Source organism: Balearica regulorum, chromosome 3 (genome assembly GCF_011004875.1).
Source record: "Balearica regulorum gibbericeps isolate bBalReg1 chromosome 3, bBalReg1.pri, whole genome shotgun sequence".
Classification (NCBI taxonomy): Eukaryota; Metazoa; Chordata; class Aves; order Gruiformes; family Gruidae; genus Balearica; species Balearica regulorum.
Genome location: NC_046186.1, coordinates 55,981,118 through 56,009,112, shown reverse-complemented (window position 1 = coordinate 56,009,112; position 27,995 = coordinate 55,981,118). Strand labels below are relative to the sequence as shown.

General features: G+C 39.9%; 1 protein-coding gene across 1 annotated transcript in view; it reads left to right on the top strand.

The window, feature by feature from the left end:
* Window positions 1–27,995, top strand: part of MAN1A1 (mannosidase alpha class 1A member 1) — a 154,564-nt gene that overhangs the window by 67,048 nt on the left and 59,521 nt on the right. Inside the window, exon 5 of the mRNA XM_075747971.1 lies at window positions 23,581–23,675. Coding sequence (XP_075604086.1) covers window positions 23,581–23,675 — 95 coding nt within the window. The remainder of the gene's footprint in view (window positions 1–23,580; window positions 23,676–27,995) is intronic.

The window sequence follows — 27,995 nt, the reverse complement described above, 5'->3', positions numbered from 1 at the left end:
ATGCAACAAGATCTCCTATTCTGCAGACCGAGATTTTTTTTTTTTTAACTCTTGCTTAAAGTGCACTTCCAAATGTAGTCATATAAGGAGATAATTTCTTAGCTTTTGGAGGAGGACAACACTGTGTCCTCAACATCAGCTAAGACCTTTCTTGGAACTCATGGAGATGACAAACATCATTTCTGAGCACTGTAATCTTCCCTGTTGGGAATAACTGCAATACCGGTGCTTAAAGTCATGGTAAGTGTATGGCACTGCTTGTAGAGGATATACAAGCCTAAAGACTGATCTGACTAGCTCTTCTGGTTTACTGATAGCTGGTTCTTATAGGTAGTGCCAAAGCTCTGTATGTAATAAGGGGACTGTTTCACTTGAAGGTTAGTTCCCCAGTCAGGGAATACAGTACACAGGCAGAAATAGAAGGAGCTTATAATAATTGGTGTTTGTATGAGAAGCAAAAAAGTAAATCTAAAATGCTCTGAAGTAAATAAGGAGCACATGAGTTTCAGATCCAGCTGGTGAGTTCCCAGGTTGCTTTGAAGCTTTTCCATTTTCTGAATGGGATGAGTAATTTATTTTTTTTTTTCCCCTCCAGAGTTGAAATATTTTGGATTCAGCAGCTGTTCTTCCTGCATAATATAACCTTCTCTTTTCTAGGACTAAAGATAGTTATCTTCACTGGAGGAAGACAAAATAAAGTTGATAATGATGTTCATATTGCCATTTCTCTCCATGGCATGAAGCAGAAACGTGACAGGGTTTTTTGGGTTTGTTTTTTTTTTGTTTTTTTTTCCCCACTCTTGCAGTACATCCCGTTTGAAGGAACACAAATTTATCCTGATCAGGATGAAGGAATAAAAAAACCCACAACAAACTGTTCTTCATGATGATAAATGTTGGACTTTCTGAGTTTCATCTATTACTCTACCAACTGTTAATTAGAAGTAAAAAAGAAGGAGGAAAAAAAAAAGGTAGTGACATATCACCTTATTAGTTTATATCTGCATTTAGAATAGGAGTTACAGTGCCACTATTCAACCTCATTTGATTATCCTGGCCTCCTGTCTGACTTCAGACCTAATCATTGCCCACTTAAAACAACCATCCATCAGTGGTGGTAGTGCTGTCTTATTAATGAGGAGCAGACACAAAATAATGATGCAGATGCTATTGATCTAGAGCTGTCTTTGCCAGGCTGACCACAAAACATTGCTGACTTCATATAGTGTGAAGACATTCTCCAGAATTTAGTTGGCTCTCCCTCTCTTGTAGAGGTCTCCCTTCATAGACAATATTTAAATTCCATAAATACAAAAAAAAAAAAAAAAATTCATCATTTAGCAATCTTGAATAGTACGAGGGTGAAATTTGTCACACTATGCAAAGGTATCGGGCTATTTCTGCAAATCAGGAATGTAAGTTCCAGTATAGATGCCTTAGGGATCTGATCTCACCAGTGTGAAAATTGGCTGAAGTGTTTTATCTCCTGCTTCCTTTCACTTAACTTGACACTAATTAACAAGAGGACTTTTCCTTTTATGTCTTGGAAGCTTTATTTCTAATGCTGTTTGAAACTCCAGGCATACTGTATCAGCTTGATCACTTCTTTGTGAATACCACTTAACTCCTCCTTAAGCATCTTCACAGACTGGCAGTAGAATTCCCTGTTTGGTAGAAACTAGAAGACTGCAATTGCCTGTAGTTTTCTGCAGCTCTGTTTTCAGATTTGGGTCCTGTTTGCCACCTACCATCCATCTGCTGCCACTTTAAGTGATACATCAGTACTTCAGTGGTGTCATGTTTTAGTTCTTTTAGAGCTCTGAAATGATCTTGATGATTTGTTTCATTTTTATCATGGGGTTTTTGTTTTGTTTTTGTTTTTTTTTTTTTAACTTCCATATATCAGAGAATCCTGGAGTCCTTCAGCTTGGAAGGGACCTCAAGAGGTCATCTAGTACAACCTCAATATTGGGACAGAGCATTATGCTTGTCCTTTTAAGAATCTCCTTGCATGGGAACCTTCTAGGCTCTTCAGACTGCACACTGGGTCAAATTTAGCTTTTCTACAATGGCTTTGTTTCATGCAGTGTGCTCTTTCACACAGACATCTTTTAATTGTTCTTCCTGGCTTGCTAGCTGGCCTCATGTTTCTCTTTTTTTTGGTTTTTAACTTTAAAAACTTGTTCTTCAAAATTTACTTTTAGCCTGCCTTAATAGTTTTTCATTTAACTTGTCAGACATTATCACTTTCTTTTTTCCTTAATCAGACTTAATATGCTATTGCTTTTAATTACCTTCTTTACAGTCACACTGAAAGAAGATAGAAGTCATCTGAGACTTCTAATTTGAGAATCTTGGGACTCTGAACATCATCTTTTATTCTCCAAGTCACCTCCAAGCATTTTACTCATTTGGCTTTTGCTTTCTAAGTTCATTTCAGCTCATCTTCTTGATTCTCTTTCCAAAGTTAAACATTACCAAAGTGAATCATAGAATCATAGAATGGTTTGGGTTGGAAGGGACCTCAAAGATCATCTAGTTCCAACCCCCCTGCCATAGGCAGGGACACCCTCCACTAGACCAGGTTGCACAAAGCCTCATCCAACCTGGCCTTGAACACTTCCAGGGAGGGGGCAGCCACAACCTCTCTGGGCAACCTGTTCCAGTGCCTCACCACCCTCACCATGAAGAATTTCTTTCTAACATCTAATCTAAATGGACCCTCCTTCAGCTTAAACCCATTACCCCTTGTTCTGTCACTACACTCCCTGATAAACAGTCCCTCACCATCTTTCCTGTAGGCCCCTTCAGGTATTGGAAGGCCGCTATAAGGTCTCCCCAGAGCCTTCTCTTCTCCAGGCTGAACAACCCTAACTGTCTCAGCCTGTCCTCATAGGAGAGGTGCTCCATCCCTCTGACCAGCTTCGTGGCCCTCCTCTGGACTCTCTCCAGCAGCTCCATGTCTCTCCTGTACTGGGGCCCCCAGAGCTGGACGCAGTACTCCAGGTGGGGTCTCACAAGAGCGGAGTAGAGGGGCAGGATCACCTCCCTCGACCTGCTGGTCATGCTTCTTTTGATGCAGCCCAGGACATGGTTGGCTTTCTGGGCTGCAAGCGCACACTGCCAGCTCATGTTGAGCTTTTTATCAATCAATACCCCCAAGTCCTTCTCCTCGGGGCTGCTTTTAATCCATTTTTAATCCTTGCCCAGCCTGTAGTTGTGCTTGGGATTGCACCGACCCACGTGCAGGACCTTGCATTTGGCCTTGTTGAACTTCATGCGGTTGGCACAGGCCCATCTCTCAAGCCTGTCAAGGTCCCTCTGAATGGCATCCCTTCCCTCCAGCATGTCGACCACACCACACAGCTTGGTGAAGCTTTTGTTTATAACAGCATGTTGAACTGGAGCATGTGGCCTTTGTTAGACAGTAATATGTCAAGCTAAGTGAAGACCTCATAGACTCTGAGTTTCTGCAAGAAGCTGTCATTACAGTGTATAAAAGCATGGTTTATATCCACGCTGACGTAGCACTTAACAGCCTACTCAGGGACAGAGAAGGATTTAAAATCTCCATTTCCCACAATCACAGTCTGTAATCTCCATTGGTATTTCAGTCTCTTCACCACCTTTAATAGATCTAACACTGTTCTGGTTTTGTGCTAGCTGCATCAAAATGTACTACACAACCCCCGTGGATTCACATTCTGGAGATAACCTCAGCTCCTAAGATTTTCTTTAATGTAGACTGTTCTTCTGCTGTTGCAAGCAGGCTGCCCTTCAGTCTTCTATTTCTGCCTCTTAAGTTCCTGCAGTGCAATTATACTGTTGCTGTTGATGAAACCCATCTCTGTTAAATAGATTTCTGATATTCCAAAAGCTTCCTCATTCCTAGTACGTCTGTGCCCGTTCTCTCAATGTGACTTACTCAGCCACTGTCTGCAACTCTGCCTCTCAAGCTGTCCCAACACATAACGCTGAGGAAACTTCAAAGAATGGTAACAGAGATGCTGATTGCCAGTCTTGCACTTAATTTAAGTTTTACTTCTTGGTTTTCCTTCTCTTCCCTCTCTGCTTGGGAGTTACTGATACCACATGTATGTACCGCAATGGGGAACTCTTACTCAGCTCTTAAGTACCTGAAGCTTGTGGAGACTGCCACCTGGACACCAGGCGTGCAATCAACTGCCATCACCAACAATTTTTGTGCCTCATAATAAAGACCTTCAGGCTGCGCTGCTAACGTAAAGTGAAAATAGTGGCAATTTACATTAATTCAGTGAATTGCTGTCTGCTGGAGTTCAGCAGTGGGTATGTTTCTCTTTCAGATGTCTGTCATCAGCATGAATATCCACAGCAGGGGACAGAGCAGCAATGGTGATAGCCTGCTGCAGCTGCCATACCTAAGCCTACTAGCCTGCTATGAAACCAGGAGCCAGGGACCTGATTTTGGTCTGAGAAACATGAGTTTACAACTCTGACTGGTACATAACCACATTCTTCACTTTTAGTGGTTTCTCTTTTGCGGTTTGTTTGGGGAGTTTTTTCAAAACAACAAAAATTGCTTTGTCCTATGGCAAACTTATATGGCATGTTTTTGCATTCATGCATTGACTTTAGAAATAACTGAACAGAAATTATTTATTGCTCGTATGGCATGTTTTTGCATTCATGCATTGACTTTAGAAATAACTGAACAGAAATTATTTATTGCTCGTTACATTAAACAAAAACCTCTTCTTACCTCCAGACTACTGTAGTCTGATGCTAAAACTGGTAAACTGTTAGGAGAATGGATGATAATGAGAGCTAAGTAATATCTGTTTGTGATTGTAACAGCTGGTGTGTTTGACATGAGTTCCTGAGCTATATTATTAAGTAGAATTCAAGCAGCTGAGAGGGAGCTGGTTTGTTTGTTCTGGGGATTTGGCTCTCAACCAGCTCCTGCAGTTTCACTTGATTGTGGTTCTACAGAACAGTTGGAGAGGGCATGTCTACCAGAAATACTAGTGTGAGTGGTTTTTCTTTTGAGCAGCAGCTCTAGATAGACCCCAAAGAAGATTTTTGTGCATGTGGGTTAATATACTCTGCAGAATAAATGATATGCTATTAACAGTCTGTCCAGAGTCATTGTGCATCTGCAAAGAAATTCAATCTCCAAGATGCTTGTGTCTTTCACTTATCTCAGTATTCAGTTCTGTCACTTTGCAGCATCAAATGCAATTGCAATAATAAAGCAGAATAAAAGGAGAGTAAAGACATATTAACTGAAGAGTTAGTGGGATTGTCCTGTTCTGCAAATTTAATAGACAATATACAGCATATGGTTAAATACATGGTTCTGTGGAGCCATTTGCAAGCAGTGTTGAGATTGTTGCAAATATACTGTCTAAAGAATAATCCTTATCTATAGTTTTACAGCCAAGAATCTGCCTTGTTTCTGCAAATGAAAGCAACAGAAAAATATCTCAGTCAGTGCTGACAATGGCAATAGATCAGCATTAATTTATCCTCCTTTAATTCAAGGCTATATAAAATATTTGGGAAAGTATATTCTCTCTGTGGATGTATTGTAAAAGTTCAATTAGGAGATAAGTAATAAACGTTATTGAATCATGGTACTGAATTTTTTTCCCAAAAAAAGTATAGGTAAAAATAGTATGTACCCGCATTTTACTCTGGGCATGGAGTAACTCTTCATTTCTTCATCTAAATCTTTCACAATGTTTAGCTAGTTTATGCAAGGTTCCATTTTGTGTTTTGTCTCCATAGACGGAGTCTGATCCAGAGGTTATTTTTCATTAAGTTGGGAGTTAAATAGATAATAATGTCCTCTCCTTATTAGTTTAGAGAAGATAAAGGCATAAACCATCCAGCAGAAGATTCCCATGGTTTTCATTCTATTGGCAACTACTAAGGCATTCATCAGAATCATGAATCTGACTTTAGCAAAGAATCCTACTTCTGTATCTTTCTCCAAAATTTAAATTACTTCTATTAAAGAATATGTAAGCGTTAATTAATTCTAAGTATTTTAAATACAAATCAAGTGAATAGAAGTTTATGATGAAATTTGGAAGCTCATCCAATTTGCTGTTTGAAGGATCAGATTAGAAATTCGTTACAAAACACCACTTTGTGCCACATACAAGTTCTGCTGCTTGAAGCTAACTGAAAATCATTGAGAAAATTGAATGTCTGAAATCAGAAGCAGACATCATTGCTGCTCTTGCATGCCCTTCATGCCTCCAGCAATAGGTACAGATAATGACATCTTTGCTGCAGAAGAATCAGATTTTCTTTTAGTCTCCTTTGGATTTAGCAATACATCTTGCTCAGCAGATCAAATCCGAAACAGATACAAACAAGGTTCACTGGCTTTAAGTTAGCACGAACTCTTGGGATCAATTTATGGAGAGTGTTAATTGGCCTGTGTATTTTTTTGGCAGGATCTATTGTTTGTGCTTTTCAAACAACAGAAATCTGAAAGATTAGAAAGGAAAGATAAGGAGGGAGCTTTTTACCAGGTCTTTCGGAAATTGCAGGAATCCACATGCTATTTGTTTGCCATTTGTTTGTAAAAATGCAACAGTTGAATAATGTTGATAAATGTTGTGGTTGATAAATGAGTGCAGTTCCTGTCTCTCCTGTGCCAAAAGCTTCCCTCTGCCATACGCAGACTGTATTTGCACCCTATGTGCAAATGATTGAGAAGGAATTTGGAAAAGATGTTCACATGAAAAATCCTGTGCCACTTCCAGGAAAACGGATGCCAAGGGGAATTTGGGGGTTTGGCAGGTGATTGCCCCTAAACAGAGCTGTCATGGAGCATTTGAAAGACAAATCTTTGTTTTCCTCAAATCACCAAATGTAAGGGCTCATTTTGCATAGGCCAAAGTGCACAGAAATGGGCAAACTGCACGCTTTTCTTAAGCCAGAGACTGAGAAGAGGATGAACAAAATCACTTCCATGAAGATTTGAAAGGTGAAAAAGAGTACTGTGTAGTGCCAGTGTTTTATATAAATCTTACTTGCTTTCCTCAAGGGAAAATAGTTCAGGATGTATTTAAACAGCAGATTCAGTTTCTTAGCTCACTGTTTACATTGCAAGTCTTTTCTCAACAAGTATTACACTTTTATATTCCCACAGGTGTTAGCTGGTCAGCTATCTTACTGTTTAATTTTCTAGTAAAGTATAAGATATGAGAGAGGTCAGGAGGTGGTGAGATATTCTGAAGAACTTGGATTTTGTTTGGTGGGTTCAGCTCTGATATTCTTCACTCAACACCTTTGATTTCTTATGTTAACCCACCTGACCTTGATAACTCCTTCAAATAGTAGCTAAGGCAGTACAGCATGAGGGGACTCTTGTCATTCAGCTATATAAAGGCTCAAAAGCTCAACATCCAAAAAAACCCAACCCTCTGTAAACTGAGAGAACTCTAACACAAACAAGGAAGATCATTCCAGCCGCAGTGTTACTGGAGTAGGGTTAACCTTCAATTAACAGACAGCAATGGTCCTTCTGGCACAAGGGCCAGTTCCGACATTTCTTATGATTCGAATACATTGAACTACCAAAAAGGTTCTAACTAGTTAATCTGAAGAACTAGATGTGTCTGGTTTGTTTCTTTTCTTCAGCCTTTAGGCAGTCATCTGCCTTTGCAGGCTAAGCAAAATAACCACACTAGTTGTTTTTGGAAGCTGGTTCAGTCCAGTTAGTGCTTTAAAGTCATGTTGTCCCTTGGGGGGCAAGTTGTCCTTAATTTTTGCAAGCATGACTAGATAATTTTACAGTCCAGTAGATCCTCAGGATCATCATGTGAAAAGGATATGCTGTGAAATTCATTCTCTTCCATTTTTCTTTGAAAACTCTTTTGTTTTCTTCAAACGAACAGCTGCAGAACAAAGTCAGCAGCTCACAATGCCGTTTCTTAAAGGATGCTATTTTCCCCAACTTGTTCTTAAAAACACTATTCATAGTATACAGACAATTTCAATCTTTTTCCTTTTATCATGCAAAACCAGTGAGTAACTCAAACCTTCTCATCAGCCTTTGCTGCTTGTAGAGTATCTCTTACAAACATCGTTCAGTCTGTGCTCAGTCTTTTTTCTCCGGAGTTGCTTTTATTTCCATTTATATTCTAGAGGGAAGAACAAATAATCTTCCTGATTCCAGGCAAGATCAATAACTGCTGAGATGCTCTGGGCAAACATTGCCACACTGCTGCAGGAGACTATGGGGATGGTACTCCACACGTCTGGGCAGACTTACTCCAATGTTAAATGCCATCAGCCTTTCTGATTTGCTTGAAGGTTGTGTGTTAAGTTAATATTCCAAAGGTCAAAAGTAAAGACTTACTGAGGTAGCGAGAAGAACTCCTTGCTCAGCCAGTTTTTTCTTGATGGACTAAGACAATTGGTGATAGAAGTAATGAGTGTAAGCTGGTGTTAAGATGCCCCTTTTCTAAATCATACTTTTAAGACTTTTTTATACCTAGTTCCCACTTGAAATTATGTTTAAGGCACTGTAATGTTTTAATTTACACACCTTCAAATATAAAAATAATTTAGTGAAACTTGCAAGGTATTCTCTCTAGGAATGGCTATGTGAAGTGTTCAGTCAAACAGTAACAGTAAAATAAAACACTGAAGCCATGTCATGAGCTTTGGTAAAAACAGAGTTTACATGACTGTCATGTCTTTTTTTTTTTTTTTTTTTTTCCTTCTTTCCCCGTGCTTCAAGTGGGGGTATGGAAAGCAATGTAAAGATACCTATTGATGCTAATATGCATCCTTGAAATCTTTATGAATACTAACCATTATTTCCTCCAAATATACACTACAGTCAAAAATAATGTTAATCTTTGGAGATAACATCTTATAGCTGTTTAATTATAGGAATGATTTTGAGGTTTAACTGTAAAAAAAAGTTTAACTGCAGGGAATTCAGAGAAGCAGTTGAATTGCTCATAAATTTATGACTTGGTGGCAGCACTGCTCTTCAGTCAGAGCACCTGTTTCTGACTCTTAAGAATTGCAGATGTCTGCTTGCCTCCTTATATTTTAGTCACTTTAGTTTTATGGCTTGTCCAGTAAGAGAAATAGTCTTACAGTAAACAGAGAGGAATTGAATTAGTCTGCCTGATGATTTAACTTACAACATAAAAGCAGCTTCTTAAATCATAGTTCTTCTCTCTTGAAGCCTCCTGTTTGGCTTACATAAAAAGAACTGCAAGAGAGTTCATATTTCTTATATTTAATTTAAGGAAAATACACAAGCACTTTATTTAGGCTTGTTTTGGATGTGCTGTTATTCATCAGAGAACTCGGTGCTTTCTTATTGTTGAGATTTCTCTGAAAGACGATAGTCACTGAGTTAAGAAGCCATCATAGTCTTTTCCTGCTATACGAAAGAAGTTTTTTTCTTATTACATTACTTTATATAAAAAGCCAGCTAGATGGTGTGCCAGAGGTCTTGTGGAGGAAGGAACATGCAGAGCGTGCTAAATTTTAACGTGTTGCTCTCCCATGTAAAACAACTTCTTAGGAATGCATCATCAGTGCAACTGCTAGTGTTACAAAACTCACCTGTCCCAGAGTCAAGCTAAGCTGTTTGCGCAGTTGCAAATGTAGGCTGAATTTACCCAAATGGCACCATCTCAATCCCATTGTTTTTAATGGAATTTACCAAAACAAAAGAAAGAAGTAGTTTCTATGATGTTAGTGGTTGGGATGGTCGTCAATATTTACTTGTAGTCTGGGAAACCACTGACACATTAGGACCAGAACTTTTAGTTCCTTTTCCGTATATATCAAAGTGAAACAGAAGTGGCCTGTAGCTGCTGGTGGTAGAGAAAGATCAATAAGAGAGTTTTATGGTCAAGTGGCTTGTTCCTAAGTGATCCATGCTGTAAACCTAACAGAGTGACAGTTGGCACTGTCTTTGTACTTGTGATCATTTTACTTTTTAAGATATTTATCATGTTTCCAGTATCTGAGATCACAAAATCTGGAAATTCCTGTGTCGGCTTCAATCCTAGTATAAGTATTAAAAGAAGCACTTAACTGTTTAAACATGGGACAGCCTTAAAGTACAACATTAATTTTCAGTGAATACTCATTATATTTGATATATGTTTAAAGAGTACAAGAAACACTCTAAAAGAGTAGGTTTTAATTTCTTCTTCTTGTATCCATGAACACATCAAATTAATGGTCAGTGGAATTGCCCAGGCATGAAGAGGAACAGAGTATCTCTGTTAAAGGACATTAGAATAAACTTGAATGCAAATGACACTCCTTAAGCTTTTTGTGTTTAATGAAGACTGTGTAAAGCCTGGAATTCTGTAATTCTGTGCCCAACGTCATGACTTGTTTTTAAAACTTTGGTATTCAAACTTACCAATTTGGATTTTCATCCTGTTTGTTCCTTGCCCTAATCCTTTTGTCACTTGTGTTGCATGTAGCTTGCTCTTGTTGTTGTTGTTATTAGTTTACTGCTTGCTTCTTTCTTAAAGCACTACTACCTTACAAGAGGAGACTCTTGTTGATAAATCGTTTGTTCCAGTGTCTGCTGAAGCTATAGCTTGGATAAATGTCACTTAGGACTATATTATGACACTGCCCTGTACATGCCCTAATGCTGTGCCACAATATATGTATAATATTTATATTTAACTTTTAGCAGAGACTGAAACACAGGAGGTTCCCTCTGAACATCAGGAAACACGTGTTTAGTGTGAGGGTGACTGAGCACTGCACAGGTTGCCCAGAGAGATTGTGGATTCTCCATCATTGGGGGTATTGAAAAGCTGTCTGGACATGGTCCTGGGCAGCTGGCTCTAGATGGCCCTGCTTGAGCAGGGAGGTTGGAGAGGATGACCTCCAGAGGTCCCTTCCAACCTCAACCATTCTGTGATTCTGTGAACTTTAACTCACAGCTTCAGGAAAACCACAGCCTCTTGGCTATCTGGAGCACTTTGCGTGAAAATAACAGGGAAAAGGAAAATTTTCCTTTCTCAGGGCCATGGCACCACCACTGCAGACCCATGACAATGGCTCTACTGCAATAGGGGTAACTCTCTCCAGACAGAACAAACCCTGAGCAGGCTGGAGAAGAGCTACCCTGTGCTACCTGGTCTGAGGACATGGTCGGTATACATTTTAACAATTTGAGTACTGGCCTATGAGTGATATAAATACCTGACTTAAAATACCTGTGATGGTGTCAAATTGAGACTATATGGTGATTCAGGAGACTGCCCTTTTGAGGAGGACTGGAGCAAAAAGTAGTAGTTTTTTTCCATTGGCTCAGTGAGCTGACCAGGTTTGCTCTGCACGTACCCATTTGATAGTGTTCAGTTCAGGGAAGATGGAAGAATGTGGGAAATCCTGAGCCTTGGACCCTTTTGTCCAAGGACCCTTTTAATTCCAACTGTTGAGAGTCATTTCATTAAGCTGTTATTCTGATGTTGGAGTAAAATAGTAAAGTGAGTAAAAGATGTTAAAAAATGAGTGGAAGAACAGGTAAAGTAGACATACTTGGTATCCTGTTTGTGTTGTATATTTGATAAGCATTATTTAAAACTCCATTAGCAGCTGGAGCAAACTTAAAGGTATCACATGTAACACTGGCTGGAACAAACAGCTCCCTGCTGTTGAGTTAACATTAAAAAGCAAATAGAATATCCTTTACCTACGCAGAGTGATTTTAGCCTTTTTTGTGCCTGCCACCGTGGTCTAGGAGTGTAGTTTAGAGTGAAGGCATTGCTCTAAATCACTTAATGGTATTGGAATTAAAAGATACAGTCGAATTTGTAAGGCCAGGAATGAATCTTCTGTTAGTGCTTTATGCTACATTAAGGATGTAATCATTGATTCACCATGCAAAGTTTATTAGGCTCTTCCACCCCACCCCCTGCTTTCACACAGATGGTGTTGGAAATCACCTCTCAACGGTCACCTGCTTGAAAGGAGAGTTTCATATGCAAAGTGCTATTCTTTGTTTAGATATGATAGCTTGCAAGATGTAAAATGAGGCAGCTATTTAAATTTGTTGTTACAGCACTTGGGCTGGGTACACAAGATTAAATAAAAAGAAAATTAGGAAGCAGATGCTTGTGGCTTAACAGAGGAATTGTGCTAAAAGATACTCTTCATTATTGGTGGATATGAGTAATTTTACTAAGGCAGCTGTTTCCTTAATCAGGAAAAACACAAACCTCTAAGATGACATCCAGATGTTTTCTGTATTGCTTCACAATATAATGAGTTTCCATTCTATATGCCATACTTTTAATTCCATTCGTATTTACTTACATCCAATATATTTTCAAATGATGTATCCCTTAACCATAGAAGGCCTGAGCACTAAATACACAACGTATTTTGTGCTGTTGATATCCTTGCCTAGTGTTAGTCTATGAGTTGCTTCAAGGGCTGCCAGTGTCTCTCACCAGCACCCAAGCATTTGAATATTGGACTTCTGCAGGCTTGAGGGGGGGTGGTTTTGTTGGGGATGGAGGGGTCTTGGGAAGGAGTTTTTAGTAATAATGCCTGTTCGTCCTTCAGTTGTGCAGTTGTATGGTGCCTCTTACAGTGCTGCCTGTTGTTCAGAGCAGGACATACCATAGTGTTAATACATATATAGCGGGTTAATATCCTGTTCCAGTTATGTGGATATTGGGTAAAACCAGAGATTTAAAACTTCCGCTAGCTCTTAGGTGCGGCCTCAGTCCTCTGTCATGGACTGCTGACAGTTTTAATGCCTGCTAATTTGCCATCTGCCCTTGCTAGAAGCACGTGCTTTATTTGACTGGAGACCTGGGATTCCGGGCTTCCTGTTGCTGACAGGGTGCAAGAATGGCATCCCAAATCTTTGACGCTGACGTACTGATACTGAGCTGTTTCATTGTTTATTTATTAGACGTGGTGTGGGATTTCAGTATCTTAAGATTTGAGCGCAGCTTTTGTAGGCGTGAGTCTTGTTACCTGTGGTTTGGGCCTCGGGAGCCAGCTGCCAGCGTGCAGTTCATCTGCATGTATGCAGCAAATCCAACTCATTACTCATCGTGCTTGCCGTGTGTCGCACCTCTTGTAAAATTAAGGCTGCCCTAAGTTTGGGGTGAGGAATTCACAAAGGCTTTTATACCTAACAAATTCCTTTTCTTACAGGCAATTGTTAAAGTTTACTACATTCATCACCACCTTTTCTTGAATTATCACAACAGAGATATTATTAAATGGTCAGTTCATGAGCTTTCCAGGTACTAATGGGTTGTAGCTAAGCTTTTAATTGTGCAAGTATACATAAGCTTTAAAAAAACTAATGCTTTCTTGACATTAGTAAATAAATTAGCAGTTACTTTTTCTCTTGTGGTCTAAAAGTTCTTCCTGTTAAATAGTTCTTGGAGTTTACGGCTGCGTAAGCAATCTTAAATACACATAAATAGCACAGAAGGAAATAACTAAATATAACTGGAACAAACTCTTCCTTTGTTGGGTTTTGTTTTTCTTTTTTTTTTTTTTTTGAATTCTGAAGTTATTTAGCAATTCCTTCCTTCATTATAATTTTAAAGTGCACGTCAGGTGCATATAAGTTACTGTACATTAATATTTCTTTGGTTTATGCCTTGCCTTCTTTCTGCCAGTTTGTACCATTTATTACTGGCCTTCCTAAAACAAGATTTTCAAACACAGTGTATCTACTTAGAAATTCTTTAGTTAAAAAACAACTGAAGTAATTTCATGTGTTAGCTACTGCTGATAACTTGAGGGGTTTTGTGCTTGTTGCTATGTACATTTGGATTAAATCTGGAAATCTCACTAATCCAGTTACTTCCATTTGATTAAGTTCTCTGCAGTCTTTTCTACAGGGGGAGAGTCTTCATGGTACAATCATCAGCTAGAAAAGAAAATCCATTTTCTTGCCATCAGTGAAACTATAACAAAAAAGGCTAATTGAATAAAAGAAAAGATTTTTTAAAATTTTTTTCTTTTCAAAAAATGTAATCTGATTTTTGTAATAAGCATCTTTTTAAAGTGGATTTGCTTCTACGAACTGGTGACTAACATACTGGAGTATTCTAGAAAGGGCAGTACAAATCTAAAGCTTACCCGTCTTACTTCCTCAAGTTGTGAACAAGACAGATACTGCTCTAGCAGTTTGCAGGTGAGATAGTTGCTCACTGATACCACAAGCTGCCTGAATGTTTCCAGTAAAGTTATTTGCATACTTCTATAATGGTGATTTTCAAAAGCTGGAAACTTAACGTGCACCTTTCTGAATTGCCACGTCATCTTAGGTGCCAAGAGCTTTCAAAAGGTTTGAGCGCTCTGGTGCCTGCTGCTCTCACAGCTGTGCCAAGTATAAGCTTTGGATTCCTATACTGAAGATCTCGTTATAAATACTACTCTGTGGCTGTTTCAGCCTTAGATCGGGGTAGAAAGTCCCCTTTTACTACAGAATCTATATTTTCCAGACCTTCTCCACTGAAAATCATTTGCCTTTTAACACGTTACAGCCCAGCACAGTATGATGGTAGATGCTAAGCAGGATTGTGGGAATAGCTGCAGGTTGTCATTATTTTTAAATGAAACATTCCTCCTGCTTTACACAACTGTGGTATGGTTTATATCTGTGAGGGAAAGAATTGTATGAAAATTAGCACTGCTCTGAGAATTTTAATGAGGGGAGTGCCTGAGATTATTCACCAAAATAAGTTGTTTTGTTTGGTTTTAAATTTAGTCCTTTTCCTGGGATTTCTGACATCTAACCCCAAAATGCCCCTCCGCCGTGCTGTGTAACAGCTTAACGTGTGCTCCCTCTGCCGGCATCCCGATGGAATAGAAACCCGACCAGTTGCGCTTTGCTGATCTCCAGGGAGGGGGTGACTTGTTGAAATTCTCAGTAAAATAAAATACTGCTCTGTCTGGGCAAAATTCTCAGGTGAAGGTGAGACAAACCATGCTTTGTAAAGGAGCTAAATCACGCTTGGTTCCCTTCACTGTGCTTTTAAGGAAACGCCGATTTAAGTTTCCATCACATGGCTCTTCAGTGTCCAGGCTGGCTCCGCCTGAGCTGCCCCTGTTGGTGGGTTTGGCTGGGGCAGCACAGGCACTGTGGGATGCTGTGGGGTGGTCAGTGCAGAAGCCCCCCCTTGCCTCTGAAGAGAAGCTTCTTGCATCCAACCGAGTCTCTGAGCTCCAGGTTGGTGGAACGCCAGGAGAGCCAGACCTGCTCCGCTCGGCCGTCAGTGACACTGTGGCCTTGGGGACTGAGGGTAGGCTTATTAGCTCTGAGCAAAGTAGTGCAGATGGGCAAAGGTGCTTTGGGTCTGATGCTACGCTTACAAACCAGAAAACCTTCCTAAAACTTGAGAGTACTGAAGAGCATGATGCTGATCGGTGTCAGGGTGTGCAGTCGTGCTGATTAGCCTTGCCTTGTCTTTGACCACTGTGGGTGTAGCCTCGAGCAGAGCTGCTTGGCTTTAATGCACTGGCCCCTTCTGTATCTGGTGAGAAGGCATGAGGTTGGGTGCAGCCCTGGGCTGGAGGTGGGCTCGTGAGCTGGTGTGGCATTTCAAGTGTGCTCTGCTCAGACCCAGCAGGACTGGGGCTGGCCCAAAGCTAGCAAGTTGGTCCTGGACCCAGTCTGTTTCCTGGGGAAAATGCTCAAAACGTGCTCTTGGAACTTCTGGATCGGGGTGTACAATAAATACTACTACAGCTGTGAAGGTCCTAAATGAAGTCCATTTGGCTCCTTCTGTTGGTACTGGTTACCACACTGATGTGACTCATTTCCAGAAATGTTATTAACTGTCTCCTCACCTTGTAGCACAGATAATTCATAACCGACTTGGCTCAGGCAGGAGTAAGTGAGGACAGAATGAAATTAAACTCAAAACTACCTGCTAGTGTCAAGGTGACAGTAATTGTAAAAGCAGTAATTGCTGCTGAATTAATGCCAGCAGCTGGGTAACTTATCCAAGTGCCATAAACACGGAAAATATGTTATAGGAACTGGTTTCAAATAATATGATACTTAATGGTGGTATCACTTGGTATCGAAGATAGTGGAAGAATTCAGCTTATGTTATTTCAAGTATTTTGGTATGTCAGGTGGAGCGCCACAATTTTTGTAGCATTTCCAATGTTTCATTGTAAAAATAAAACAAATGCAAACAGCAAAAATCTTGGATTATCTTTTAGCGAAGAAAATATTGAAACTAGTTCTTCTGAGAGTTCTGTTTTGTTAGTAGATCGCTTTAAACCTAAATCAACATTTGTTACGCCGAAAGGATTTCTATTCAGTGTTCTGAAGAGCAGGAAAGCAGCTTGTCCCTGTTCATTTTTCTGCTCTTGTTTCCTGCTTTTGCACTGAAATATTCATTCCTTACCCTACTGGGAAAGGCAGTCAGGTACAGGAAAGAAAGCAATAAATCTTACTTAGGGGCTTGTCAGTTTCGATCTGTAAATATGAAACAAAAATGAAAAATGCTTAATTTGACAGAATTAGAAATGTGGGGAAAATGTCTTTGTCAATTAAAAAAAAAAAAAAGACGATTGTTTCCTCTGGTGTTAAATTTTAACTTCTGGTTTCCCTCATATGGAGGACTTTTTAAAGCAGAATTCTGGCTGTTCTTTAATTTTTGGTATTGTACCGTGTTATGTTCTGTTTTAATACGTGCCTCATAGGCAATTCTAAGGTATTTCTTTGTTTCCTCTCTTTTCTTTTCTTCCTGACTAGCAACAGCAATTAAATCTATGATGAGGTAATCTAATATTTTCAAAGGGCTTTGTCATTCCAGCTAGAGGAAATGTTTTTGTTTATCCAGAGGAGATAACATTCTTGCACTATAATGAAAGCCACTGCTCACCAAATCACTGTTCTGGTCTTAGCCCTGCGGTTGCATCTTTGCAGGCAGATCCTCAATTCTCTGTGGGAACAGTTTTACCTAATAAGATTTGATAATGGACACAAGAGTCTGCAAAATCTGATTGATTGTGGGATTGGGTCTTCTAGCATGAGCAACACAGTTCTGAATGTATGATCTCTTTTAACGGTTTCTTTTAAAAGAGAAAGACTTTTTCTCTAAATCCATTTAAAAAGATCAGAAAGCACGCTTTGATCTCTACATGCTACAAGATTGTGTAGAGAATGTAAGTGATTTAAAATTATTTGGAAAACTTAGTTCATTCAGTTCACAACTTCTTTTCATCCAAAGTTTGTCTCTCTGTCCTAATTTGTGCCCTAAACCTCTGCATTTGCGTCAAGTAAGCAGTACAAAAAAAACCCCCATGCCCAAACTGCTTTTCTAAGCAAGAGTGCCTCACTGAATTAAGGTCACATTTGAGAGAAATAAGGAAATTTTTATTAGAAAAACAATTACTGTGGGAAAACTGCTGATGGAAGTACTGTGTATGTAAAGGTCGTTACTTTCCCTACCTTTTTCAGTAATAGTGCTAGCAGTCCTACTAGAATGAAAGACGCGGATTATAGTTGCTGAGGAACTGGATGAGTCTTGGCATTGGGAATCACGACCTGCATAGGTATGGTGTTTTGCAAAAGCGTATCTCCTAGCAGCTTGTGCGGTGGTGGCGTGGTAGGGGACGTTCCTGAGTTAGTTCGTTCTCTGTTACGAAGACCAAAAAATATATATATGTATTTCAAAAATAATTAAGAACATCTAATGGACAAAATAATGTTTTGCTCCCTGGCTTGGTAGGTGTGTTGTCAGTGGAATGAACAGACAGTAACAGGAAAGCTGTGTGTGTGCAGTGGTGAGGTGGATTTCTTGTTTACGTGTTACTGCGTACTCAAATGTTGCTTGAAGAATCGCTGGCTCAGAGTGATGGTGGCAGAGTTTGGCGTGACTTTTGTGTTTGTAAGGCACTTGAGATTGGTAATTCAAAGGACAATAAAGGCGCTGCTTTACTGAGCATTGAATTTATTTTAACTAACAATTCACAACCTACTAATATAAACAAAGATCTCAATAGAAAATATAGTAACTACCTTCTAATAATTATTATGTGACTATAGTAAGCATCTAATTTTCTTTAGTGATAATTTTCATTATGAGTAGGACTGAAGAATGTGAAGGAGTCTGTGTATTTATTCCATGGAGGAGACTTTCTTACACAAGACCTTCACACAGTGAGAATCAGAATCATACAAGTTTGTTGGAGATCTTACATAAACCTTTTAAAAAATGTTAATAATACTTTGAGTTTAAAAATAAGGATTATCTCGCATCTAAAATCTGTCTTCTGGCAAAAATTAGGTTAGAGAGAAATGCTTGAGAAAGCATTTAATATCCTACCTATCTTTATAGTGTTACATACTGATTATGTATTTCTGACTGGGTTCAATTATCATTTTCTTTCCTGAATCACAGTGCTTCACTTCGAATAATTTTCTTTGTTGTAGTATAGTATCTAGCTGAGTTAAATGTCAGCACAAAGTGCTGTGGTTGCTTTTTAAAAGTAGCCACAATACTTCCCCCTGAATCCTCAATTTAAAAGAAGGGATTGATGATGGAGTGGCTTACTCATTGCATCACCTGATGAAGGGACCACTGATATGTCAGGGAAATATCTCCACAGTCCCTCTTCCTTAAAAAGTATGCAGTCGAGTAAGTCATGGGGAGTCTTGGGAGTGGTTTGTAGACTTTTAGACTTGCAGGTAAATATCTAAACCATGAGAACTGAGCATGGGGTGAAGGGTGTGTGCGGGCGTGGGACCATGACAACTTCTGCCATGTCTGATCCAGCTGGAGTTACTTCAAGTCAGTAAGCCTTCATTACTGCTGGCTGAGCTTCCACAGGGAAAGACCAGGAAAAGTCCTTGAGCCTCTCAAGATAACCACTGGAATGGGAAATTTTGCTTTATTATATATAATGTCTCTTGTTTTTGTGCTCTGCCATTTCTGCCTTTACTCTGTGCATCTCAGTAATGGATGTCGTAGTTTTTGCTTACCAAAAATTAACTTTACTGAGTGATAGTGGGGAGAGATTAGGGCTTGGCAAAAAGTTGAAATTCATGTCAGCAATAGAGATATTAAGTAGAAGTTTCTATTGTTTATTTACCTTTATTATGCAAAAATTACTTTTATTATCCCTTATTATTTATTTTATTATCCAGTACAATATTTATTTCTTGTCCAATGTTAGAAGTTTCTGTAAAAGAAAAATGCTCTGAACATTGTGGGCTGATTGCAATAATTACAACACCCACCTTTCCTATTATTTTTTAACCATTAAAGCTGCAAATTGAAACATAAAATGGTTCCTTTATTAATCTTCAGCCTTTTGCCTTTGCTGAAAGAACATGATTTTGCTGCGTGAAGTTGCTGTTTATTGTGTTCAGCCATTCAGTGTGGTGCTGTATTCTTGTCATTCTTGCCTATACTGTTCTACTGAATAGATAGTGATTTAGCAGGCAGTTGTTCAGCCATGTTAAATTAACCCTAGAGATAAAATTGGATAATGTTCATATTTGACTTTTTTTTTTTACTTTGGAAGGGGAAGTAAAATCACTAGCATGCATTAGTAATAACCTGTTGACATTCTCTTTTAAACAAGTGCATCTTCACCTCAGGATTTGTTCCAAAATTGTATGATGGCTTAAAAATATTTTTTTAATTCTTTTTTCCTAGTTGACTACTAGGAAAATTGTTTACTATATTGGCAGAGGTGCATTTTGGACAAGAAAGAAGTTAGAACACCCGACTGCCCTGTGTGTTCTAATGTTGGTGTTCAGAGCACTGTCCTTATCAGGAGTGAATTACATTTTCCTTCCATATCCCTTTGTGGAATGGTATTTCCTTACTGAATTATATCAGATGTGTTTATTTTTTGGTCACCATTATTTTTGACATTTCCACGAAGTAGGCAATTTTATTTTGAAAGAAATTGGGTTGTTAATTTATAAAAGAAATACCATAGAATTGAAAAAATATGTGAAAGTTGGTGGAAATGTTTCAAAGTAAAGCATTATTGCTGTACATCAAATCTTTAATTAAGATACTAAACCACTACATTTTTGTCCAGAAGCAGTTATTGTAACAGACCATTTTCTGAGTTTGCATGTAATCTTTTTAATGATGAAGGATGAATACAGCCTGTGAGGTACAGCAGTTACTGAGCCTTGCTGCCACTGCTATGGTTAAATCTGTATGTGCTTTTTGAAAGGGAGATCTCCTCTTGTTCTTAAATACACATCTAAAAAGAGTACATATGGTGCCTTCAACCACATTCCATAAAATATACCTACTCCCTTTACGTATGGCAAAACGTAGGGGTTCACACTGCACAGTAGGTGCTTCTACAGAAATTCAGGGTCCTTGTGTGCCCATTGCTTGGGAGAATCATCCTAACCGCTTTCCTGTTAATGCTTCAGTGTTTCAGGGCAGAGATGCTAAAGTAAGCTGATGAGTTGATTGCACGTTGTGAAAGGCTGGGAAGGCATCTCTTGTGCCAAAAGAGCAAAGCATCATTTGGGTTCAACAGACCAAAGTGAAAAAATGTGGCTGTGAAGTGTAAGGAGGGGAAAGCTTGTGTGCTCCTTGGTGGGGTTGCTGTCACTGGCTCCTCTCAAGGAAACCTACTAAGAGATAATTATGTTCTGCACCAACTGTTTCTGAGTGTCCCTCAAGGTTTTAACCCCTGGGCAGACTGAATTATGTACTGGATGAAGATTGTAATCCATAACTAACTCTTCAGCAGAACCACACAACTGGTAAACTGGAGAGTCAGAATTAATGTGGATTATGAAGGGATTTCCAAGCAAATTGTTTTCCCTGCTGCCTTGCTTCAGGTTTGTGGTGGGTCGACCCTGGCTGAGGGCCAGGTGCCCACCAGAGCCGCTCTATCACTCCCCTCTTTCTCTAAACAGGGGAGAAAAGGTATAACGAAAAAAAAACTTACGGGTCGAGATAAGGACAGGGAGAGATCATTCTCTAATTATCATCATGAGCAAAACAGACCGAACTTAGAGAGGGAATTCATCTTATTTATTACTAAGTAAAACAGAGTAGAGGAATGAGAAATAAAACCAAATCTTAAAACACCTCCCCCCCACCCCTCCCATCTTCCCGGGCTCAACTTCACTCCTGGCTTCAACCTCCTCCCCCTTCAGCGGCACAGGGGGACGGGGAGTGGGGGTTATGGTCAGTTCATCACACGTTGTTTCTGCCGCTTCTTCATCCTCAGGGGGAGGACTCCTCTCATCGTTCCCCTGCTCCAGCGTGGGGTCCCTCTCACAGGAGACAGTCCTTCATGATCTTCTCCAGTGTGAGTCTCTCCCACGGGATGCAGACCTTCAGGAGCAAACTGCTCCAGCGTGGGTCCCTCACGGGGTCACAAGTCCTGCCAGCAAACCTGCTCTGGCGTGGGCTCCTCTCTCCACGGATCCACAGGTCCTCTCAGGAGCTTGCTCCAGCGCGGGCTTCCCACGGGGCCACAGCCTCCTTCAGGTGCCTCCACCTGCTCCGGCGTGGGATCCTCCACGGGCTGCAGGTGGAATCTCTACACCCCCTCATCCTCCCTCCATGGGCTGCAGGGGGACAGCCTGCTTCACCATGGTCTTCACCACGGGCTGCAGGAGGATCTCTGCTCCGGCGCCTGGAGCACCTCCTCCCCCTCCTTCTGCACCGACCTTGGTGTCTGCAGATGTTCTTACATCTTCTCACTCCTCTCTCTGGCTGCAAAAGCTCTCTCTAGCTGTTTTTCTCTTTCTTAAATATGTTATCACAGAGGCGCTGATTGGCTTGGCCTTGGCCAGCGGCGGGTCCGTCTTGGAGCCAGCTGGCATTGGCTCTGTCAGACACAGGGGAAGCTTCTAGCAGCTTCTCACAGAAGCCACCCCTGTAGCCCCCCCCAGCTACCAAAACCTTGCCACGCAAACCCAACACAAAGTTTCTCCCAGAACTCACATGTTATCCACTCAGAAAAGTTTTCTGACTCCAGCCATAATTTGGCTTCAAATTACTCAGCCTCCCTCAAAATATCTTATACTGTAATTCTAAATCTTGGACTGTTGTCACAGAAATCTTGATATCTGTGTCATATACAGAGACTGTGGGGTAGACTGGAGCTTCTTTATGGTAACATGATCATCCCAGAGTTTTATATTCTCTCCTGATCATGTATTTTTCAATAATAAAAACCTTTACTCAAAGTGACTGTTAGAAAGTGGGATTTTATATATTGTACTTTATTTGTGTGGAAAAAAATTTCTTCATGACCTTGTTTTGACCAGGAAATGTCTTTATGTATTCACATAAACATATATGCATTTTTTTCCTTCTCCAGAAATTTGCTGTGCCTACTTGGCTACACTGTGAGATGCATCAGGTGTACAGGTTGATTTCTAATACATAAATAAATAAAAATCCATCATAAATATGTCTGAGGGGAAAAAAATGACTTGAAGAGAGTCAGTAATAGAAAGAGAGAACGATGAAGGTGACTTTGCTATTTTGGCTACTACACCTGGGATAATCCCTTTCAGTGTTGCGCAGGATCCCAGTGTAATTCCAAGCAAATAGGCCTTGAACATCCACATATTGAAATCACTAAATAGGTTTCTATATTTAAGTTGGAACAATATTGCTTCTAATTAAAAAATCTCTTACTAGAGTACTCAGTGCTTGAAAAGTCAGGTTAATGTAACCTGAGTTGAGCTGGCAGTTGAAGGAGAGTAAAATTCTCTTTATTCTAGCTTTGTAACTATTACTCTGAATATAAGATTTCCTGATGTTAAATTGTTTGTAATTCTTGTGGGAACATGCTAACCAATTGGGGTCTTTCCGCTTCTTGTTTTTAAGGTGAAATCTGAAACTCTTTACGTGCTAAAGAACAGTTACGTCTCAGTTATCTGTAGGAGTATATTCCAATTTTTTGATTAATCATGGCATTGATACCCATCTGGGTATAAGTCAGCTGAGTCTGTAAGACTGTGGTGCTGCAAAAATTATTTATTTATTTTTTTTACTTGGAGAGGGGGTGGGGAGGAGGTTGTTTTTGCCGCAGGTTCCCCGTGCAGCACATTTGCAGTACGACGGGTACACGGCGATCCAGCCCGGGTTCCCACGGCACGCTGAGCCACCGTTAATAAACCTCACACAGAGCAAAGGCGGCATTTCTGCGGCAGCATCCCCACCGCTCTGGGAGGACGTGTCGCTGGGGGCAGGGACCTGCCTGTGAGCCAGCCTGGATCCGGCAGCGTGCCCGGCTAATGGCCCCCCTCCCCGACCCCAGAGCGCCTGGCAGGCACAGCGGGGAGCTCTGCGCAATCCGGAGCGGGTCTGATCATGCTGATGTTTCTGGCTTGATGCCGGTCATGCCAGACGCAGGTCATCTGGGCATCATCACTGTGAGATCCTGCTGTGTGAGTTCTCCCGCTACGGCGTGTAATGGAAAATGAGCTGTGCTACTTCGTTCCTTTGACGTTGCCCTAAAAAAGCAGGAACGCTTCGTTGCGCTGAGATAACTTATGCTCAGTGACAATATTATCTAAATTAATTTAGTGGGAGCAACAATGCGTTTTCCAACACTTTGTTTCTTCTTAACTTCCAGATTTTCCGAAAAAAGGCAGTGGAGCTTGGAGAGAAATTGCTACCTGCTTTCAACACTCCCACTGGGATACCTTGGGCATTGCTTAATATTAAGAGGTAAAACAGCTGCTTTTTGGTGACTAGAACATATAAAAAACTAATGTTGAAACCGTCTTCATCACAGAACTAGTACAATTGCTGTACAGTATTTGTCTGTCTAGCTAGGTGAAAGTTGACATAAGAACCTTGGTTCTACAGTTTAAATTAGGAAATTTAAGTAGATGTACATTGTATGCACAATAAATATATACATTAGAAATATATTTATGCACCTCAGAACTGGCAGCTTTTTTGTCAGTATGTTGCTCATCACTTTTCCTGAAGTCCTCCATTGCTTTTAGTGTTGTTTTATGTCGGGTATGGGCCAAAGGACGTGTGTTACTCTGAAAGGGTGAAGTTTCCAGCCACTTTGTACTCATGTTTTTACCCGTTCTCAAACGTAGTATCAGCGTGTCATTCAGTAGCATATTAAGGAAGAAAACTAGTATCTGCCTTAAGTGACTTGCTGTTTTGCATCCTCTCCCAAGGAGTGGTTTTTCTTTGGCCAGTTGTGCTTTGAAGACAGCCGTGTGTTTGCTGTAGGAGATGCAGGCTCTCCTGACGTCAGTCTGGCCTCCAGTATCTGACTCCAGACAGATGTCAGCAGTTCCTTGGTCTGCCTCAGGCCTGCTAGCAGTGATACCGTGCTGTCAAGAAAATGTTTTCTTTGCACTGCCTGGGGAAGAATACGGACAGTTACACCTCTGGGGTATATTTGTGTATTCGTAAGGACACATCATCTTTCTTCATGCTGTGGATAAACCCCAGCACCACCTGCCACAAGAAAGTGAGTCAAGGAGAATTGCACATGTGTGTGTGTTGGCATGGTGTTGTAGTTTTTTATGTGATTCCCTCCTTGACAGTCAGCATCTTCCTCTGTTCTCTGCTCGATCTGTATTTATGGGTACCCCTTTTTTCCAGATGGGACGTACGTTGGCACGCTTGCTGGGTTGGCTGTGTTTGCTTCAGGCTTCCCAGTGAACTGCTCAGAGCCAGTGCTACAGAAACCCCTGGCGCGTCAGTTCAGACAGGCTGATCTTCTGCCTTCCTTTCAAACAGCAGTGAGGTGGGAGACTCCTGTCTGTGTGCAGGAGCAGGAGGGAGTTAGAGCCCCCTGAACTTTCTCCTCATTGAAGGGGCTGATTAACTGCTGCCCAGTGATGACCCTTGGACTTTTACTGGTTACTTACATGCGTGCTAATGACTCTTCTGAACAGACTTTAATGACTTCTGCACAAGTTCAAAAGTCTGTTGGTTGGTTGTTTTTAAGCTGTTACAAAAACTTCTGAGTAGGAAACCCTAGCATATGTTTGTAATTGCAACACAACAGTGCCTTATTCTACTTAGTATGTATAAACATATTCAAGGTATTTAGGCTAAACATTTGTCTTATATGTAGCCCTTATTTAAATCCTTGCTTATCTACTAAATATATCAATTCCCGCCCCCCCCCCCCCCCCCCCCCCGCAAATAGTCCAAATTCTGTGGTAGGTCTTTATAATCTTATTCCCAGCTCCTCACAACAGCTGCTGTGGTGTGCTGCAGATGTCAGCCACAAACACTGCAAGGCAGTGATACAAAACGGATTCATTTCTTACCTTGCACCAAAGTGGAAGAGGATCTCTGCTGAGATAACTTCCTTTGCTATGGCAAGAAGAGTTATGTTAAATGCTGGGTTCTTGGTTATTTGTTCTGAATCCTCGCGCATCTGTCTAGATTTGACCTTCAACAGATGACTCTTCCATAATACTGTGTGTAAACAAATACGCTGTCATCCAAGCTTAGGAAATGCTAAGCCACTGAAGCCAGCATATATTACAGATCTAATACGCTTCATTTCTGATTAGTATTTTATTTGATTTTATTTTGATTTATGCTTCAAATTGGAGAAGACTCACAATAGATTGTGGGTGTCTGGTTATTTTTAAATGGCTATTTTTGATTAACAGATGAGCTGGATATTTGTTTCACTATGCAAATGTTTTTCACAAAAAAAAAAAAATTGTTTTCTCTGCTCGTCCTGTATCATAGCCAGACTTGTTCTCTTCTTGGGTGCCTCTGTGTGTAAACATACATGTGTTTTTGTCTGAGTGTGTCCTTAAATACCAAAGGCATCCACCTGAAGTCTTGTACTCTTTCTCTTCTCCATTGGTTTTCTTCATTCTGCTTCTTTCCTCGTGACTTAAGGACCATGGGACACTTACTGTCTATTTGTGGAACCCTAATTATAAAATGTATTAAAAAGTTCACCGTACTATTCTTCAGCTAAAATTATTAGGCAATTCTTGAGTGTGTTTGTAAAATTTCCTGTTGTGTCTGAAGTACGTTTTAAGTAATTAGATTGGTAGTTTGACTGAGATTTCCTTTTCTTTCGTTCAAAATGTTTCAGTTGTATTTCCATGTTCTGATGTTCTTGATATCGCTCTGCATCTTCAGTTCATCTTCAGCATCTGTTTTTTCACTTCTGCTTTTACTGCCGAATTTGAAGTTCTTTTTTACGGCTCACTTGGTTATTTGAGTAACCAGTGATGTATAACACTTGTTGACCATGCTGGCTGAAAACACTGGTACAAAGAGAGGCTGCAGAGGGAGAATGTGTATAAAGCAGTGGTGGCTTGGCAGATAGGTTTGAGTCTTCTTTTGGGGATAAGGAGCACAAGCTGGTGAAGCTGCTTTTGTTTGTTTGTTTGTTTATTTATTTATTTTCCTCTCTCACTCAAATCCTTTGTTTAGATATTTCATCTTCAGTACTTCGAAAACAGCAACTATAACAGCTTCTTGAAATAATCCTTTATTTTTTCTTCTCAGTGAGCCGTGACAATCTGACTTGTTCATGCTAAAATTTTCATTTTCCTTTCTAAAAACTTCAAGTAATTTATGACTGAGCAATCGGATTGCTTGTGCATTTCTGTAATAATGCCTCTCAGATTTATAGAAATAAAAAAATCTAAAATTATAACTTAGAGAGTTGAGTAATCTTAACAAATATCCAGCTTGCATCATGTTTGCAGGATCACGTAACCTTTTTAAAGTGCCTATTTATTTTTACCCCTGGAACTATTAAAAAGGAAGCTGTATGGGGCTTATGGGATGATGCCCAGCTGTGAAATGCAGAGAACACACATTGTTAGTCTGTTAGATCAGTCAGGAATAAACTTCTGAGTATAAGATCCTGTACGATATTTTTTGTCTTTTGCATGGAAATTGTCTCTTTATGTCACTTTTTTCCCCCTTTGAAAGTAGACCAGTATCTTTTTTTTTAGTCACTATTAGTTCCAATAAGACCACATTACTACTTTCTAATAAGCAACCCAGAAGCATTCTTATATGAAAGAATAAATTTTCCATAAAATGTTTGCTCCCTATACATTGACCAGTTGAATAGTTGTTTTAAGGTTATTTATTATCCTTTTTGTCCTACTATGTAGCAATACTGTTAGACATTAAGGTGCCTGGCTTTTTATGAAGAATCAATGTATCATATAACCTTTCAGTGCATCTGAAACTTTGAAAAATAGTTATGCCTTACCTTAATGAAAAAGTTTTCGGCTGGGCTAAATAATGTTTTTATTTCTGGAAACATAACAAAGTGGAAATGGGTTTTTTGGACGTCCAGCCGGTTTGCAAATGTTGTTATGGCTAAGGGGGATGCTTGTGCTTGTTCCCCTGGCTGAATGACAAAAGTTAATGTAAGCATTTATGGATACAGGGACCATGGGAAGTTCTGTACAGAAGGAAAAGCTATGAGGTGTGGGTGGAGGGGTCAGAGCAGGGAAGCTTAACAGACGGTAGAAAGGAGGGGTTTGAAATAAATTTGATTAATTTGTATTAAAATCAAACCACAGGGAGTGATAAGATTTACTCAACATAAACGTAGAATGTTTACTGTGTCTGATGTCAGCCTAGGATTTTTTGCCTTTTACATTTTAGCATTGATTATATGTAAATGGAGGACTTGAGTTGAATTCAGTATTACAAATTTTACAAAATGAGACAGCAGAGGCCTTGCTAAATTGTTGGAACATAGTAGTTACTCATTTGTAGGTAACTGAGGATGAAAGTGACAAAACCGCAATATTTATGCTATTGGGATATTGTCAGCAAAGTCCTCTTTTGATATATTTTTAAAATTATTATTGTTTTTTAAAATTATCGCATCTTGTACAGAATATTTAAGTTATGCCACAGGCCTTTCCAGGCCTCAAAGCATTTGAGCTTTGAACAGAAGTTTCTTGGAGCTACTCAGCCCTCGGAGCCACTGCGTGGATTCAGAACGAGAAGACAGACCCACAGCGCACCTTCAAAACCAATCTATTTTTTCTCTCATGTTGTTTGAAA